Source organism: Engraulis encrasicolus, chromosome 1, assembly GCF_034702125.1.
Source record: "Engraulis encrasicolus isolate BLACKSEA-1 chromosome 1, IST_EnEncr_1.0, whole genome shotgun sequence".
NCBI classification, from domain to species: Eukaryota; Metazoa; Chordata; class Actinopteri; order Clupeiformes; family Engraulidae; genus Engraulis; species Engraulis encrasicolus.
In genome coordinates, this window is record NC_085857.1 from 16,259,373 (window position 1) to 16,276,486 (window position 17,114).

General features: G+C 42.8%; 1 protein-coding gene across 1 annotated transcript in view; it reads right to left on the reverse strand.

The window, feature by feature from the left end:
- Nucleotides 1–2,067: 2,067 nt before the first annotated feature.
- opn6a (opsin 6, group member a) overlaps nt 2,068–17,114 on the reverse strand; it is a 42,725-nt gene continuing 27,678 nt past the window's right edge. The window contains exons 6-9 of the mRNA XM_063207770.1: nt 2,928–3,202; nt 2,533–2,572; nt 2,326–2,376; nt 2,068–2,145 (exon numbers count right to left, since the gene is read on the reverse strand). Of these exons, the coding sequence (XP_063063840.1) occupies nt 2,068–2,145; nt 2,326–2,376; nt 2,533–2,572; nt 2,928–3,202 (444 nt within the window). The remainder of the gene's footprint in view (nt 2,146–2,325; nt 2,377–2,532; nt 2,573–2,927; nt 3,203–17,114) is intronic.

Consider the following 17,114-nt stretch of genomic DNA (forward strand, 5'->3'; position numbering starts at 1 on the left):
GGAAATATATAAATAGCAGGTGCTCTATGTGCAATCACATAGAAAAGATTTACAGTCACCTGCTGTGGGGGCAGATCAGGCCGACATACAAAAAGGGAAAGAGGTCAATAAATAACAGTCTGGTAAAAGAACTAGGATCCAGACCCGTAAAACAAAATTAAGTGGGAGGAGCTAGTTTACCAACACAAAAAAATGAAGATTATTTATTTATTTACAAGTCAAATAAGAAACATCTAGGAATCTGTTCATCAATTAGTTTTATCAACAAATATAAATCCTAGTCTTTCTATCTTATTGGCGATTTTGTCTTAAATTAGGATTGATGTTTTGTTTGCCTAGAAATACAAAAATAATCTTGCTAAGTTAGAAAAGTTCAAGTTTTGGTAACCCTTTATTTGAAGATGTCGCTACCAGGATGCCACAAGCCATTTATAACTATGACACTTGTTATGAACATTCATGATACTTCCTAATTGTATGCATAAAGTCACAAACAAAAGGTAAAATAAACAAAACTTTATGCCAACAATATTGATATTGTAGCATAGTGTCATAATGTCCATGATACATGTATGTCTCATTTCATATTTATAGATGTTTATGGCATGCTTATGTCACTTGTGTGTATTGTACAGACCTTCAAACAATGCACAACCCAAGTGTCTTTGCATTACAAAAAAATATTAATTTTCACAAAGACCTACAGCTGTTAGCTAATCTTGTTTCGTCATTCATCGGTAGGCTAATATGTAGAGACTGTGGAAACAAGTGCAGAAATACTAGCCTGATTATCATCAACTTTCAAATTTCTTTGAGACTTGGCCTGACCAAGAGCATAGCAATTAACATTTCCCAAATGCCATGTTGCCTCCCTTGGTTGGCTACTGGTAGTTTGCTTCCCGACGAAGTGGGAGGATTTCCCAAATTTTCTGGAACGATATTTCTATTGCTCTTCGCCTGATTAGAAGCAGCTGAAGGTGTTGCGTCACAAGGAGGGCATGGCCTGGATACAGAAATACTGCAACTGTTGCCAGGGCGCATCAGAAGTTCCACAAAGACCACACAGCTTATGGAAGTGGTGAATCAAGTTACTGTGACGTCCCAAAAAGTTCTCCAAAACTTGAGATGGCTTTTTCGTCTTCCTTGGAGAAACTCTCATCGTCAATTTTCTTTTTTAAATAAAAATGTCCCCTTCAGTACATACTGTATATCAAATGAGCACACCAATTGCCTCAAAACATAGCTAAATGTATCAAATGAAGCACAAGCAATAATACATCAAAAACTATTGTTTTTTTACACCCCATAATTCATATGGACAAACTAGATGGAAAAATGTCAATGAAAAAAAGTCCTACCATGTAATTCCACTCCATTAGCCGATCTAACTTAGCATGGAACAGCCACTTAAGTGAATTGGCTCAAACAATTAAGAAAATATTCTTTTTTCCTCTCTCAATACATTCATACAGCACATATCTGATATATATATGTGTGTGACCAGTGACATTCTTTGAGTCATCAATGTGGTTTAGATGTAAACATTCCTCTTATTTTTTCCATCACCAGCCAATATGGATAGTTGATGCTTATCTTTCTAGAGAGACATACTGTACACTCACTGCCAGTCAAAGCAGCTAGTACTGTATGTTGTCATTCCACCAGCCATACTTGGTTTTCACCAACATTTGGCCGATTGGTGGGTGGATGTCCATTTAGAGCCCTGGATGTAAGCTTAAAAAAAAAAAAAAGTCCAAAAGTAAACAAGTCCAGAAGTACAAAAGTAAACGAGTTTACAAGTAAACAGAGATGATATGGATGAAGAAAATTGGAGACATCTTTTCAGAGCCTTTCAAAAGTACTGTGACATTTTTATGGGTCTGATGATGGTATAGTTCAGTTGCTTACAAAAATCCACTTTCTAACTTCGATCGGGATGAATGAGAATCTTCAGAGACTTTTCAGCAACACAGATTGTCAGAGTCTAGCGAAAATCCAGTTGCTTAGCTTACAACTTAATAACTTCGATTGGGATGAAAGAGAATCTTTCAGCGATTTCAGAAATTTTCAGAGTCTAGCGATCTCGTAATCCGGAGCCTCCGAGTGGGGGAAGTCGATGACGTAGATCGGCGGGTCCTCGACTACCTGTGGTGGCGTCGTGGGGGTGCTTCCCACACCAGAGTCTGGACTGGTGGACTGATTCTGCTTCCCTTTCCCCTGCTGTTTCTGGTGTTTCTGTTGGTTCTGGTGCTGGGTCTGTCCTGCATCGCTATCCCCACCACCACCACCACCACCACCAGCCGCCATCTTCTTCTCTCTCCGGGCCTCTGCCTTCTGCTGGTCCCTTTTTCGATAGTGGTTGTCCTTGCCACCATCCTGTGAGAGAGATAAACACATAGATGAAGGTTAGAGGTGTGGATTTCTGGAAACCTGTGGTGGAAATGTGGTCTGTAATATTTTCAACAGTGTATAACAGAGTTGCCAAACGCGTGGTTGGCCTTGGACTAGGTAGATGGACCTTGATGGTTAGGCTAGCAGAATTGTAGCCTGGTTATCATCGACTTTCAAATCTCTTCAAGACATGGTCTGACCAAGAGCATAACAATTAACGTTTCCCAAACAGCATTTTTGACCTGCCTCCCTTAGGTTTCTACTGGTTGATTGGTTCCTGACAAAGTGGGTGGTGTTCCCTATTTTTCGGGAGATCAGAAACTATGTTTTACATTGCTCTTGCCCTGACTTGAAGCAATGCTGAACTGTTGCGTCACTAGGAGGGCATGGCCAAGTTAGCAGAATTGTACAATCAAGGTGTAGTTTGGTGAATAATGTTCACCCAATTGCTACTCTAGATGTATGAGGGTATATTGTATGCATGGTTTTTGGTGTATGAGGGGTAAGAGCATTATTTGCCCCATGCAGTCTCCAACCCCACCTGTTGTTTCCCCTTGAGTTTCTTGAACCTCTTCAGCTTGACGGAGTCCCGTCCGTTCCTGGTGCAGGGCAGCAGAACCCCGACGTCCTTCCGGAACTTGGCGCTCAGGCCGAAGTAGATGAGCGGGTTGTAGAAGCTGGCGGACTTGGCGAACAGGCGCGTGAAGATGCTGGTCAGGCTGGGCACGTGGAAGCCCCACGCCGACCACATGGAGACCACGGCGTACGGGGACCACGCAAGGATGAAGGCCGTACAGATGACAATGGAGACCTGGTGAAGAAATAACAACATTATTAACCCCTTAGTGCAGCACTATGGCTCTCTGTAATGTCATGGCAACGTTGTTATGCTGTAGTTAAGCATTTTCAGCAAGTGAATAGGGTTTCCGGCGACCCCTGCTGCAGTAAGAGGCTACATCCCTATGGTTAGAAGAGACAACTTGGGAGGATGAAGACCGTACAGATGACAATGGAAACCTGGTGAAGAAATAACAACAACAAATTGGGGGAGGTGAAGAAAGGAGGTATGATCAGGAAATGAGAAGAGGTCTACGTTGGCTCTGGTGTGAGCCTGTCCTGATCACTAATAACAATAACAAGTCCGACAGGCGGACAAAGATGTGTCCACTTGTTGCTTATTGATGTAAATTACTGAATACAATTCTATGTAACACGAAAAATGGCGGCGAAGATCGTGTTTTGGTGGATTTAAAGAATGCGTTTCAGACGGACAGACCAATGGACAGACATACCCTCTTATATAGATGCTAGGACGCATCTAAAAAGGCAAAGAAGAAGAAGCAGGAAACTGTTCACTATTTGTACTATTTTCAAGGCAACAAGAGGACATGTTGCCTAGAAAACAGTAAAGAATAACGCAACCAGAGCGCCACAGTTTCCTCTTTCTTCTTTTTTTTAATGGTTGCTTCTCACAAAGACTATTAGAGCACCTGTGCTTTTAAAGGGACACTGTGCAGGAAATGGTCTAAAAAGGTACTGCAACTATGCTGCTTATTGAATTTGGGCTGCCTATTGCCAAATTTTGATCTTTACATGAACGTTTACTAAGTATTAAACAAATATTTTCAAGTATGGTCCAAGTACAGTCATTTTTGCAGCTAAAAATGGCTATTTTTGGAAATTCAAAATGGCGGACCATGGAGAAGATCCCCCTTTTCATGTAAGAAAAGTGCAATTTTTTCAGTCAAAATGAATACTTAGAATTTTATGGTGGTGGTAAGTATTCATGAAAAATGTAACATTAGTGAATGGGTAGCACGAATTCTGGAAATAAACAACTAAAAATCTCACACAGTGTCCCTTTAAGAATTTGGATCCTCGATTTGGATCCTTGCAGCGCTTCCGTTTTTCCTTTTTACCTGAACAACAAAAAGGCGTTAGGGGTTGGGGTAAGGAAGAGTTGTTGGCGATAAGTGAAGGCCTGTGAGAGAACGATTAGGAAATTCTGAAAGGTCAGTCTCGGGTCAGCTATGACAATTTGCCGCCTGACAAAAAGGTTTTGCGCCCAAAAGGGCCACCACTAGGGTTTAATCCCGGGACCCGGGATTCCCGGGAAATCTGATCAAAACAATTTCCCGTTTCCCGGGAAAGCCATGACGGGAAACCGGGAAAAAAAATTAAGTGCGTGTCTATTTGTTGTCCCAGCAACATAAGCAACAGTGCCATCTAGCAGCGGTAACACTTCAGGCTCATTTAAGCAGCAGCAGTACAGGCCCATTTCAGCAATGTCTGAGGTGCGCGGTTGACGTATTATTTCATCCGCAACCGCTTCTCAGAATTTCTAATCCACCCGCCCTAATGTTTTTTCTCCAATTTCCAAAACCGAATCCGCCCGCCATCCGCCTATTAGTTTTTAGTAGGCCTATTTAAGATGCCTGAGGCACATAGTCGATCGTCTTTTTCAAGCAGTGCAGGTCATTTACATCTTGCCAGCCCATGTTTATAAAAAATCTCTAACTTATAGCGATTCCCAACTTGTCTCCACCCATCGCACAACGTGAAAGTTGAAACGTGTGGATGCTTTAATGCAGCCTAAATTTTAACAGTTTAAATACATCCAGTCCAAGCAGCACAATCGAAACTATTGGCTATCTAGCTTACAAGTTTGGATGGTATCCAATAAGACGAGTCAAGTGTCTTGCAAAGAGTGCAGAGAATTACGTCGCGCGTGTGTGTGTGAGCGAGAGAGGGTCAACGTGTATGCTTTCATGCAGCCTAAATTGTACCAATTTTGCCTCCTCTCCAAGCAGCACAATCGAAACTATTGGCTATCTAGCTTGCAAGTTTGGCTGGTCTATCCAACAAGATGAGTCAAGTGACATATGTCTTGCGAAGAGTGCAAGCGTCGCTTTGTGTGTGAGCGAGAGAACCAGAGAGAGAACGAGAGAGAGGCGCTTCCCAAAATCCCTCTGCAGAAAGGGCAAGGCGATGTCTCCAAATAACCTATTAGACAAAATGCAGCTGATTTTAGTTAAGTAGACATCAGGAAAGTATTTTGTTTAGTTGCAAAGCCGAGCTGATTGGTTCATATTGCTCTGAAAGACACTCAAGTCTATGCCTATATTTTAATGGGTTTATTATGCGCGCGAGGTCACCTAACTGTGACGCCCGGTGCTATTACCAGAGGAAAACGATAGCACTTGGGCAAACGGTAAAGTCAGTTTAGCCATGCATACCTGCCTATGATGAACCAGTTTTCTTGTTTGAAAAAACACTCTTCCTGGCGCTAAAGCAAACTGCCATTTCTGACTGACCCAGATGAAATCCCATGCACGGAACTCCACTATTGAGATGACATCGCATAGGCTATATTTCCCACCGCTTATCACAGTAGCCGACAGTGAAACATTGTTCTCATGAAGCTGGCGGTAGACGTGTATACTATCCACAGGTGAAGGACAATGTGCCATGATTTTGCGCACAACCTCAAACACAATTCCTTAATGGAAAATAGCCAACCCACTATTGCATCAAACTTATAGGTGAAAGTCGTGAGCTCCACCAACAATCCACCGTCATTGATAAGCGCTGCATGCTGCGCACAGCTTACACTTCATTATTATTGTGTTGGTGGATAGGAGCTTAATCTTAATTCCTTTCTCCCAATAATGATACGAACAGTAACAACTTACAAAATGCCAGTTTGGGAGGAACAGTTGAATTATAGCCTGTACATGACTAGATCAAAAAAATTGAAGAAAAAAAAAAAAAACCCGGGATTCCCGGGAAATGGGCCGTCAGATCCCGGGATTTGATTCATGCCATTTTCGGAAAAAATATTAAACCCTAGCCACCACGTGGGTAGAATGATGGAGTCTGGGATGGATGTGTGAGGGAAGAATACTTTAGAAGGATTAAGAAAGCTGAGAAGAGGAATGAAAAATGAATGGTCTCAATGGCACTTAAGAGTACCTTGGCACTCTGCCGTTACTTAGGAAATGGTTGAAGGATGAAGAGGTCGATATACTCAGGAGGACTCAGGAGGACTCAGGGATCATGAGTCATATCCTGTCACACATGCCTTTACTGAGAGAATAAAAATTCAAGCAGTGTGGTACTCAAAGTGTACCAAAAGCACTTTGACACTCTCGAATCAAGATCTACCCAGAGAATTGCTTTGTGGATACCAGGGGTGTATAAAGTAGATATGGTGGATGGATGTAATTACAACACAGTATTATGCATAGTTTCAACCATGGAATATCATATTAAGCTACTATTGGCGTAACTACATACATAATACTACTTCTACTTTATGCTTTGCCTTTGCTGAGAGAGAAAAAGTCTGGCTGCGACTCAAATTGGACCAAAAGCACTGCCGCACACTCAACTCGTGATCTACCCAGAGATTTTGTGGAAAGACAGAAGATGCCAATGTCAGGTCAGCTATACAGCTTTCTCAAAATCAAATGCGGTGTGCTCAAAACATACTATGAATGAGGACCTAGAAAACGCCAGATGATTCCCTTTGAACGAACTGTGTGGGTGACAAACTATAATAAGATGTGTCTTACCACGTGATACTTTCCTATTAAAAAAAAATGTTGTGCACTGGAATCGTCCTCAAGGCCACCTTGAAAGTTTGAGCCCTATTCAAATTGCTGCCTGGCCTTAGAAATCTTATTGGAAGAGAAGAGTGTTGTGTGGATTGGTGAAAATGAACAGTAAATTGCTTGTAAACAAGAAGCAAATTGAAGAACACAAGAGGAGGTTATTATCACATCACATACCATGCTCAATAGCCTGATCAATATCATGCAAGATTGTGTTGCTGTTGTTGTTTTTTGAAGTGCTTCGTGTTGTTGGAAACATTCCCATGAAACTCATTACCCAAAATCCATGATTCTCTTCGAAGAGAAGAATGGCACAATGTATCAAATTAATTGGATGTTGACTATACAATGGGATGGAATGGAAATGGCAATATTTTACAATGGGTACTACATCATGCAAGGTATTTGTGGTAACAAAAAGAAGCCAGCTGAAGTCATACCCGAGAAACTACAGCAATTCTATCTGAAGAAAATAAACAATAAATTGTGTTGTAAGCTACACTCGGGATCGGAATTGAATACAATATGAAAAGATCAATGTCAGTTCAGTGTTACCGGTAGGTCAAGCTGAACATTGCTAAAGCACTATAGCCGCGAGAAATACAGGCAGTTCCTGTAATACTACCATTTCTCACCGCAAAATGCAATAACGGAGTCAGCTGTTAACCTCAAGCATTCCCTCAGTGAAACAACTGGCTCTACGCATGTGGGTGGCCCTTGGCACAATATAGACATGGGGCCCTCTTTTCGGGGCCCCATTTTTGCTGGTGTTAAAGGGGTATGCCACTATATATCGCTAAGCTAGTGAAAGTCAATGGATCCGTGTAGCATTGTAGTATGCTACACGGATCCATTGACTTTCATTAGCTTAGCGACATGCTCCCTCTTTAACTTGTCTTAAAGCAAGACAACGCTTAACATGAAAAATAAGACACTTAACTGTATTAAGCCCCAAAATAGTGGCATACCCATTTAACCATAATTAGGCCAGCTGACCAGGGCCGCTGACAGCGTTGGCTGGACTCGGAACAAAGACATCTGAAAGGGCCCCAAACCCCAATTTTGCCCCCCCTCTTTCCCTGGGCCCGGTACAAGTGACCCCTTTGTCCCCCCCCCCCTGTCGGTTTCCCTGCAGCTGATTATTCATGGACCCTACAGAGGGCCCTTGGCAATTGCCTGGTAGCCTATTGGTAAAACTGTCTCTGCTTCAGTTCCTCATCTCTCAGGGCCAGCCTCCAACTGTAATGGACAAAATCCCACCGGTCCAATGGAATAGATTAAGCCTCACTGTTTTTTTGCCCCTGAGGCACAGTCATGAGCAGTGGCGGAACAATTGCACACAGGGCCCCAGGGCAAAACACTGATAGGGCCCCTCAAACAACTTGCCATGGTCATAATAGGGCCCCCACCAACAATATGGGAGGGCCCTGGGCCCAGGGGCAAATGCCCTGCTTGCCCATCCTATAGCTCAGCCCCTGGTCATGAGTCATATAGCGGTTATTAACGGTACAGTGTGCTGCAATTTGTTTAGCAGATTATTTTCAGAATTCATGCTGCCCAGCATGCGTTTGCAAATGTCATCGTTTCCCATGAATATTTACGACCGCCATCCTTTTTGTCGGTTTTCATTGTGGCTTGGACATTTACACGTTTCATGCCTCAATAGGTGGATTCTCTTCATGCAAATATGCCATTTTGAATTACCAGTCATAGTTCTCTTCCTGCCTTTGTCTGTGTCTGGTGATATTACTTCTTAGAATGTACAGATGGTCCCAAAAACGGAATGATACCAACTGGTACCATTCATTACATTACATTACATTACATAACATTGCATTTGGCAGATGCTTTATGACCAAAGCGACTTTGAAGCTTATCTGAAGGACCTACTAACGCCTTATGTTACTGGAAGAGAACTGTGCTCATCAGGCACAAGCCGTCTGGCTCTGCCATCCAGTCGCTCTAGGTACTCCCAGTCAAGATTGTTCTCCATTCTGGTACCCATGTGGTGGAACGGTCTCCCAGAGGCAGCAAGACTAAGCACATCTCTTGCAGCCTTCAAGAAACAACTATCTACTAGAGTATCTACTAGACTAATGCTTGAGCTGGCCTTGCCCCAGGGCAGACTCCTGACACGATGTTTAGTTTAGTTTAGTTTGTGTGTGTGTGTTTGTGTGTGTGTGTGTGTACTCGTTATTTACTCTATATATATAAAAAATAAAAATAAAAATAATAATAAAAAAACTAACCCCTCTTTGCAACTGCACTTGTTGTTCTGTATATCTCCTGTGCACTTTGTATTTGCTTGTGATGTTGGCTTGATTATGTCCTCTTTTGAAAGTCGCTTTGGTTATAAAGCGTCTGCCAAATGCAATGTAATGTAATGTAATGTAAAATAGGACATAATCATAACCAACATCAATAGCAAATACAAAGTGCACAGGAAATATACAGAACAACAAGTACAGATGCGAAGAAGGGTAATTTTGTTTTTTAAAGTACAGTACACACACACACATGCATACATACACATCATGTCAAGGGTCTGGTCTGGGGCTAGGGCAGCTCAAACATTAGTCTAGTAGATAGTCACGAAAGAGGAGAGTCTTTACGTGCTTCTTGAAGGCTGCAAGAGATGTGCTTAGTCCTACTGCCTACTGGGAGACCATTCAGTTCAATGATGCCAAGAAGTAGGCTAATATCACCAGAATCAATCAGACAACAGCTCAACGAACAGAGGAAAGGTCAAGTATTTAACCCGAGGAGTAAAGATGTGCATATTTCCTGAAAAGGTGGACTGCTCCTTTTCAAGGAGTTGCAATTTGGAGCCAAGAGGTCACGGATGCAATAGCCCCGGCCTTCATCCACAGCAGGTGACTGAGGAGCAGCGATGCCAACAGGGGGCGGGGGGGCAAAGGGGTCACTTGTCCCGGGCCCAGGAAGAATGGGGGCCCACAATTGGGTACTCATTAAGCCCTTAGTGCAGAGCCTATGTTATAACCTTACCGTCACCAAAAATTGTAATGGCTATTTCTTAATCTGTTATTTAAAGCTCTCGGTACTGTCAAATAGTGAATAGGCCCGCCGGCGACCCCATCTGCAGTAAGAGGCTACATTACATGTGTTGGGTGGGGGGCTCTTCACGTGACTTTGTCCCGGGCCCAGTCAAAGCTGTCAGCGGCCCTGCTGTGGAGGATCGACTGTTCAGCATTCTCCTCTATCTCTCCCCCCAATGACTGAGGCAGAGAGAGTAGAGAGAGAGAGGTGCCATTGGCCCATTGTTTCCGGGTTCTATTATTGCAAGGGGGGGGGGGGGAATCCCCCTTTAGGCAGACCTAAGGACTGTTCTATTCAATGCTAGGAGTATTATGACACGCCACTTTAGGCAGACCGGAACCTGGTCATGTTAGGTGCCCATAGCAACCTATTACATTGGCATATCTCTATATACTTAAAGAATCTCTGACTGAGGTGCTCCTGAGCAGCATTGTTTTCTCATACTGTGACCTCTGGCCACACACGAGCAGGGGGTAACGGCAGGGGTGGAATTTCTTCTTTTTTTCTTTTCTTTTTGGTCTTTTTTTACTTTATTTGAAGGGACAGTGTGAGAGGTGGACATTTAACTCAAGGAAGAGCGCGACACTGCTTCTTCACAGTTCACAACTTTTTGTTATTTTTTTCTTTGGTGCTGACGTTTCGGCACTAGGCCTTCATCAGAGTGAACTGATTGCTAGTTCACTCTGATGAAGGCCTAGTGCCGAAATGTCAGCACCAAAGAAAAAAGAAAAAAAGTGGTGAACTGTGAAGAAGCAGTGTCGCGCTCTTCCTTGAGTTAAATGAAGACTGGAGTACATTGAAAAGCTGCACCTGCTAAAAAAGAAACATTCAAGGTGTGCGGGCTCTCACCAAAAACAGTGTGAGAGGTGGACATGAAGTGAATTGGGAGAGAGACGGGGAGGGGTCGGCAAAGGACCCGGGCTGGGAATCGAACCAGGGTCAGCCGCATGGCATGGTGAGTGCCATATCGGTTGGCCATGGCAGGGCCACAGGAGTGGAATTTCATAGTGTGAATCAATGTTGTGTGATGAATCTTCACTTTTTGCTCATTTTTTTCCCTCCATTTCTTTCCTTTTCTTCTCCGCTACATGTAACCTCTTTGACTATAGGGGAGACCGGGGTAAGATGAGCCACTTTTTACATTTTTCGTCACAGCTAAGCGATGAAGGTGTATTTGGTTAAAATTTTCACATCATACCAAATTTCAAAGTGTCCTGTTACTATTAGAGCAAAAACTAATTGATAAACTGTCATGGTTAAAATGATATTGCCTTTTAAAAATATTTTTTCAGGTGGCTCATCTTACCCAACAGAACTATGCCAAAAAATACATATTGTGGGCCCTTACAGCTTTGTTTGAATATAACAATGCAGAGTGCAATGTAGAAAAAAAGTTAATATTATTGTTTGAATTGGCTGAAACTGAATGCATAAAGTCATTCATCTCAACTCACCTGGGTATGATATGAAAGAAATTATGTGGTTATGCTGAAGTATCATAACATGGTGTTCAACCATTATGCATCCCATTAGGATAAGCGGCTCATCTTACCCCGTCTCGAAAGGCTCACCTTACCCCGATGCCAATAATATGTAAATAAATGCTCATAAAACTATCATAAAAGTGCAAAAAGACTTGAAATATCACTCATATAGTAGCTTATTAAGTAACATTTCAGACATGATGAGACCAGAAATTGTTCTATTTTTGTTTTCTCTAAATCATCCATGTTTTGAATATACATGGAATTCACTTAAAGAGCAAAAAAACTAATTTTCACAAATATCTCTCTTGCCAAATTTGGCACATGCTTCACTTTTTCACGGGTGTTGGGAAAGGATTTCCACCACCTTAGAATGTGGTGATATGTTAAAATGTATTCACCTTTTTCGAGAAAAAGGGGGTGGCTCATCTTACCTCGTGGCTCATCTTACCCCGTTCTTCCCTATGTCACATCTATGGAAATCATGCAATCCTGATTGGTTCGTCGACATCGAGGCCGTGTGAGCTGTGCAGAGAAGCAATTCTTTCTCGATCAACGCAAGTGTGGTTTTGGTTTGGGCAACCGTGGCCTAGTGGTTAGAGTTGGTCTTTCAAGCTAGGGGTTGCAGGTTTGAATCCCACCTGACCTCTCCTTACATCTCCATCCATGGCTGAAGTGCCCTTGAGCAAGCCCCCTAACCCCACATTGCTCCAGGGACTGTAGCCAATACCCTGAAAAATAATAACTGTAAGTCGCTTTGGAGACCTGAAAGGCTCAGCTAAGTGTAATGTAATTTTTTGCGAAGCTGAGCAGGAACACACAGATCCGCCAAGAGCCAGGTTACTAACCCCTTAGCACAGAGACCCTCTGTTGTAAACTAAGTGTCACCAATATGGTAATGCCCAGCTTATAATTAGTTAGTCAAGACTCACTGCATTGCCATAGCAATGTTGTTATGATGTCCAGGGACTGCAGATGGAAATTAGCTATATACTAGCTATAATCTGGCACAAGCCATTTTTACTTCTGTAATCAATGTGTATTGTGCATGGTCCCTGTTGAACTAAACTAAAAAAATAAACTAAAACATGTAGTTGAGTGTTTTCAGCAGAGTGAATAGGCCTGTCAATGAGCCCTCCTCCACCAGAGACAGATTACTGCATGGGCCTACAGGGCCAAGGCCCAGGGGCCCAGGAGTCAAGGGGGGCCCTGAAGAAGCCCAAGCCTCTATATTTCCTCTCTCATATTGCATTAAAATCACAGTTTTTTTTATAGCAACTGAATTTTCAAACTTTCTCAGGGGATTACCCCCTGAACCCCCCAACAACATAAACTTTCACATAAGGCCTTAAACCCTGAATCGTTTTGTAAACTAGTAGCACCCATCGAGGGGGACCCTGTCTTGTTGTCTGGCCCAGGGGCCCATGGAGTCATGATCCGTCCCTGGTCTCCACTAAGAAGCTACGGAGGTGCACTTGGGGTCAAAGGGTCACAGGGCCGCTCATCTGCCACGCTCACAGCAGGAGGATGCGGGGGATTGACTAATCATTATTCTCCCCCAATCTCTCCTCCCCAATGACTGAGGAGGTGCCCTTGGGCACTGTTTTCATAGCCCACACACGTGGAAAGGTTAAACGCAGCGGTTGAATTTCATAGTGTTTCTCTCAGTCACGATGAGGGTTGCCAGATTTCATTGATGATTTCCATCCCCATACATACATACAAATGCTCAAAACCACCTGGAGGCACAACTAAATCCTGCCTGATTTCAACTAAGCTGCTGTTTCCACATAGCTGGATATTTTTAAATGTGGATATTTTTTTGTCCTGTTTAGGTGGAAACACAACATATGGATAAAAATAAAAACTCCATTGTAACAGGTGCGTTTTTGCCCCCAAAATGGGATATTTTTACAGCAGGATTTTTTACATGTGGGTTTTAAAACTCTGCTTACGTGGAAACGGAAGGCCAAAAACAATGTAAACAGCAGAAAAAAATATCCACATTTAAAAACATCTGCTATGTGGAAACAGCACCTAAAGTCTATTGATGAATCTACAGGAGAAAAAAAACACCCAATACTTTTGTTTTCACCCACAGATGGTCATCCTAAACAACCCCATCTGGCAACCCTGGCGATGCCCTTCAGCACTGTTTTCTCATAGCTGAGCCCTGCCCATACAAATGAGAGGTTGGCTTCGTATTGTAGTCTTGTAGCAGAGAGAGTAGAGAGAGAGAGGTTCCATTGGCCCATTGTTTCCGGGTTCTATTATTGCAAGGGGGAGGTGGGGGAAATCCCCCTTTAGGCAGACCTAGGCAGACCTAAGGACTGTTCTATTCAATGCTAGGAGCATTATGACATGCCCCTTTAGGCAGACCGGAACCTGGTCACGTTAGGTGCCCATAGCAACCTATTATGTTAAAGAATCTCTGGTTGTAGTGCACTGTGTGCTGCGTGGTCCCAATGAGAAATAGTAACCACACACATTCACTCACTCTTCATGAGAACAAAATGGAGCTGTTAATTCCTATTTCATTCTTTTTATTCTTTCTTTTTGTGCTTTCGTTCTTCATTTCTTATCTTCTGTGTTCTTGTGATTTTATTTTTGTGAGGGACATTGAACTGCCACTGTGGATGAAATGAGCTCTACCAAATACGCCTTGTTTCCGTGACCGGCATTCTCCTCCCTCTCTCCCCTCAATGACTGAGCCCCCTGAGCGCTGTTTTATCATAGCTGACCTCTGCCCACAAACATGGAGATGTTGCAGTAACTACAGAGGTGGAATTTCATATAATGTAAACTGTGTGCTGTGTGATCCCAAAGACAAATGCTAGTCATTCATTCACTCAATGGCTCACTCGCTCACGATGTTGACATGTGATGAATACACAACTATCGCTTTTTCACTATCACACAATCCTGACTGGTTTGTAGTGGTGTGGATCGGCACTGCCCTCACGATCCGATTCGATCACGATTCGGGAGGTAGCGATTCGATTCGATTCTATGCGATCCGATCCGATCCGATTCAATTCTACAATTCATTGCAATGCATTACATTTCTACTGAAAGCAAAGCAAATGTTTAATCAGTCATGATGAGGCAATACAAGTAGTCAGATACTGAGCAACAATTTATTGGCTGTTTTCTGTATCTGTCTTGCGATGTTTTGAAGTGCTTTTATTTAATTTAACATTCATTTGCTCCGGAAATATCCATGGAAGTAATTGAAACTTTAAAAAATTGCCGGATCGATTCTGGAACTTGCCGGATCGATTCTGGATCTGCCATGGCCCGCATTGGATTGGATCTCCGGATCGATCATTGTTGACACCACTACTGGTTTGTCAGCATCAAGGCCGTCTAAGCTATTTTTTTGAGGCACATAAATATTGCACGTTGATCTGGAAATTAGGTCAAGAAATATGTACACCTTGCCCCTGTGATCAGCATTCTTCTTCATCTCTCCCCCAATGGCTGAGCTGCCCCTCAGCGACTGTTCTCTCATACCTGGTCTCTGCCCACACATGTGACCGGAGCTAGTGGTAGTTGATGATTTTTAACGTATTCTCTCTACTTCAGTCTTCTATTTTGTATCAGTCCTTTTTCATATTTGTACTTTTACTCCATCTTGTGTTTGACAGAAATGAGCTCTACAAATGAAGCTCTTTTCCAAAATGTTTTCATACATGTTTAAAAACATCAGGAACATTGGAATTGGGTTAATGTAATCTGATATTTGATCACTATTTCAAACATTAAAACACTGATCATTATATTCACAGAGAAAGAGATAGCAAAAAAATTTTTTTTTTAAACTGATATAACGTTTTGGAAAAGAGCTCTTCAAATAAAGATATGCGAGTGTAATAGGTTGCTATGGGCACCTAACATGACCAAGTTCCGGTCTGCCTAAAGGGACGTGTCATAATACTCCTAGCATTGAATAGAACAGTCCTTAGGTCTGCCTAAAGGGGGATTTCCCCCCCCTCCCCCTTGCAATAATAGAACCCGGAAACAATGGGCCAATGGAACCTCTCTCTCTCTACTCTCTCTGACTGAGCTGCCTCTGAGCACTGTTCTCTCATAGCAGGCTTCTGCCCACACAAGTGGAGGGGTTAACTAAAGAGACTGGAAAATATATAATCTTAGAGTGTCTGGGTTAACTGCAGAGGTTTGACTTCGTATTTTAGTCTGCACACTGTATGCTCCGTGAACACAATGACAAATGCTCACTCACTCATTCACTATGAGACTAAAATGGAGCTACATACAGTATGGTTTTTATTGACACCTAAGTCTTCTATTTTTATCCTTTTATCGTTGCGCTTTTATTCTTCTTTCATCTGCTGTCTTTATGCTTTTATTGCTGGGAAGCACATTGAACTGACTTTGTGAAATTAAGTACAAATAGACTTGCCTTGCCTCTGGGATTTCCTTATAACTTCGCCCTTTGCAACGTCATTGACATCAGTAGAATATAAAATGCCTACTCTCACAGTCTCCTCAGTTTCATCCATATTGCCAGTGTTGCCAGATTGGGCGGTTTCCCGCCCAAATTGGGCTGCTTAGGATGAACATCTGCGGGTGAAAATGGCACTTAACAGAAAAACCTGCCCAATCGTTAGCCATAGAAATCAAATAGAATTGGGTGGGATTTAGTGCTTCCAGGTGGGTTTTGAGCATTTTTTTGGGCTGGAAATCATCAGCCTCACCTGGCAACCCTGCATATTGCCTGCATGATATCTATTCTTACCATTCTATTACACCCTATTTTCGTCTTCTCTCAATCTGTCTTTCTACCACAGGATAAGACAGGATATTACTGTGGTGTGCTCATTTAAAATTCATTTTTACTTCATAGTTCTCAACGGAGGCTGGCAACTGGCAACTGGCAACTGGCGTTTTGGATCAAACTATCCTCTAGCTCTCATCTTCAAAGCCACACATTGGGACTCATTTGAACTTAGACATCAGACAGTGAGCTGGTGGGTGAAATCAGTTGGGTCTGTGAGTGAGTGATGAGAGAGAGAGAGAGAGAGAGAGAGAGAGAGAGAGAGAGAGAGAGAGAGAGAGAGAGAGAGAGAGAGAGAGAGAGAGAGAGAGAGAGAGGTGAGTGACTGACTGTGAGTGTGGGAAGTCGACAGGGGAGGTCGTTTTTCCTGGGCCCTAGGAGAGAGGGGGCCCAGAATTGGGTCCTCATAACACTGCATGGATTTGGGTGTGGGTGGGTGTTAGATGACTTTGCCCTGGTTCCAGCCAAAGCAGTCAGCCCTAACCCTGGAGACAGCCTCAGTTTCATCCTCAGGTGTTATGACAGATCCCATGGAAGACACAGATGTCCATGCAGGAGCCTATTTCCAGTGGACTGCCATTAACCCATTGCTGCCTAAAGCACTTGCAAAAAAGGCTGCTGAATGCCTAAGTCCATTTAAGAAAAGCTACCCTCAACCTATAAAAACTGAAATATTTCATCCTCATAAGCACGTAAAACATGCTATAAGTTGCACTTAAACGCTAAGACTCTCATCTTGCATTAGAATGTGTTCATTCAGCTGTGACATAC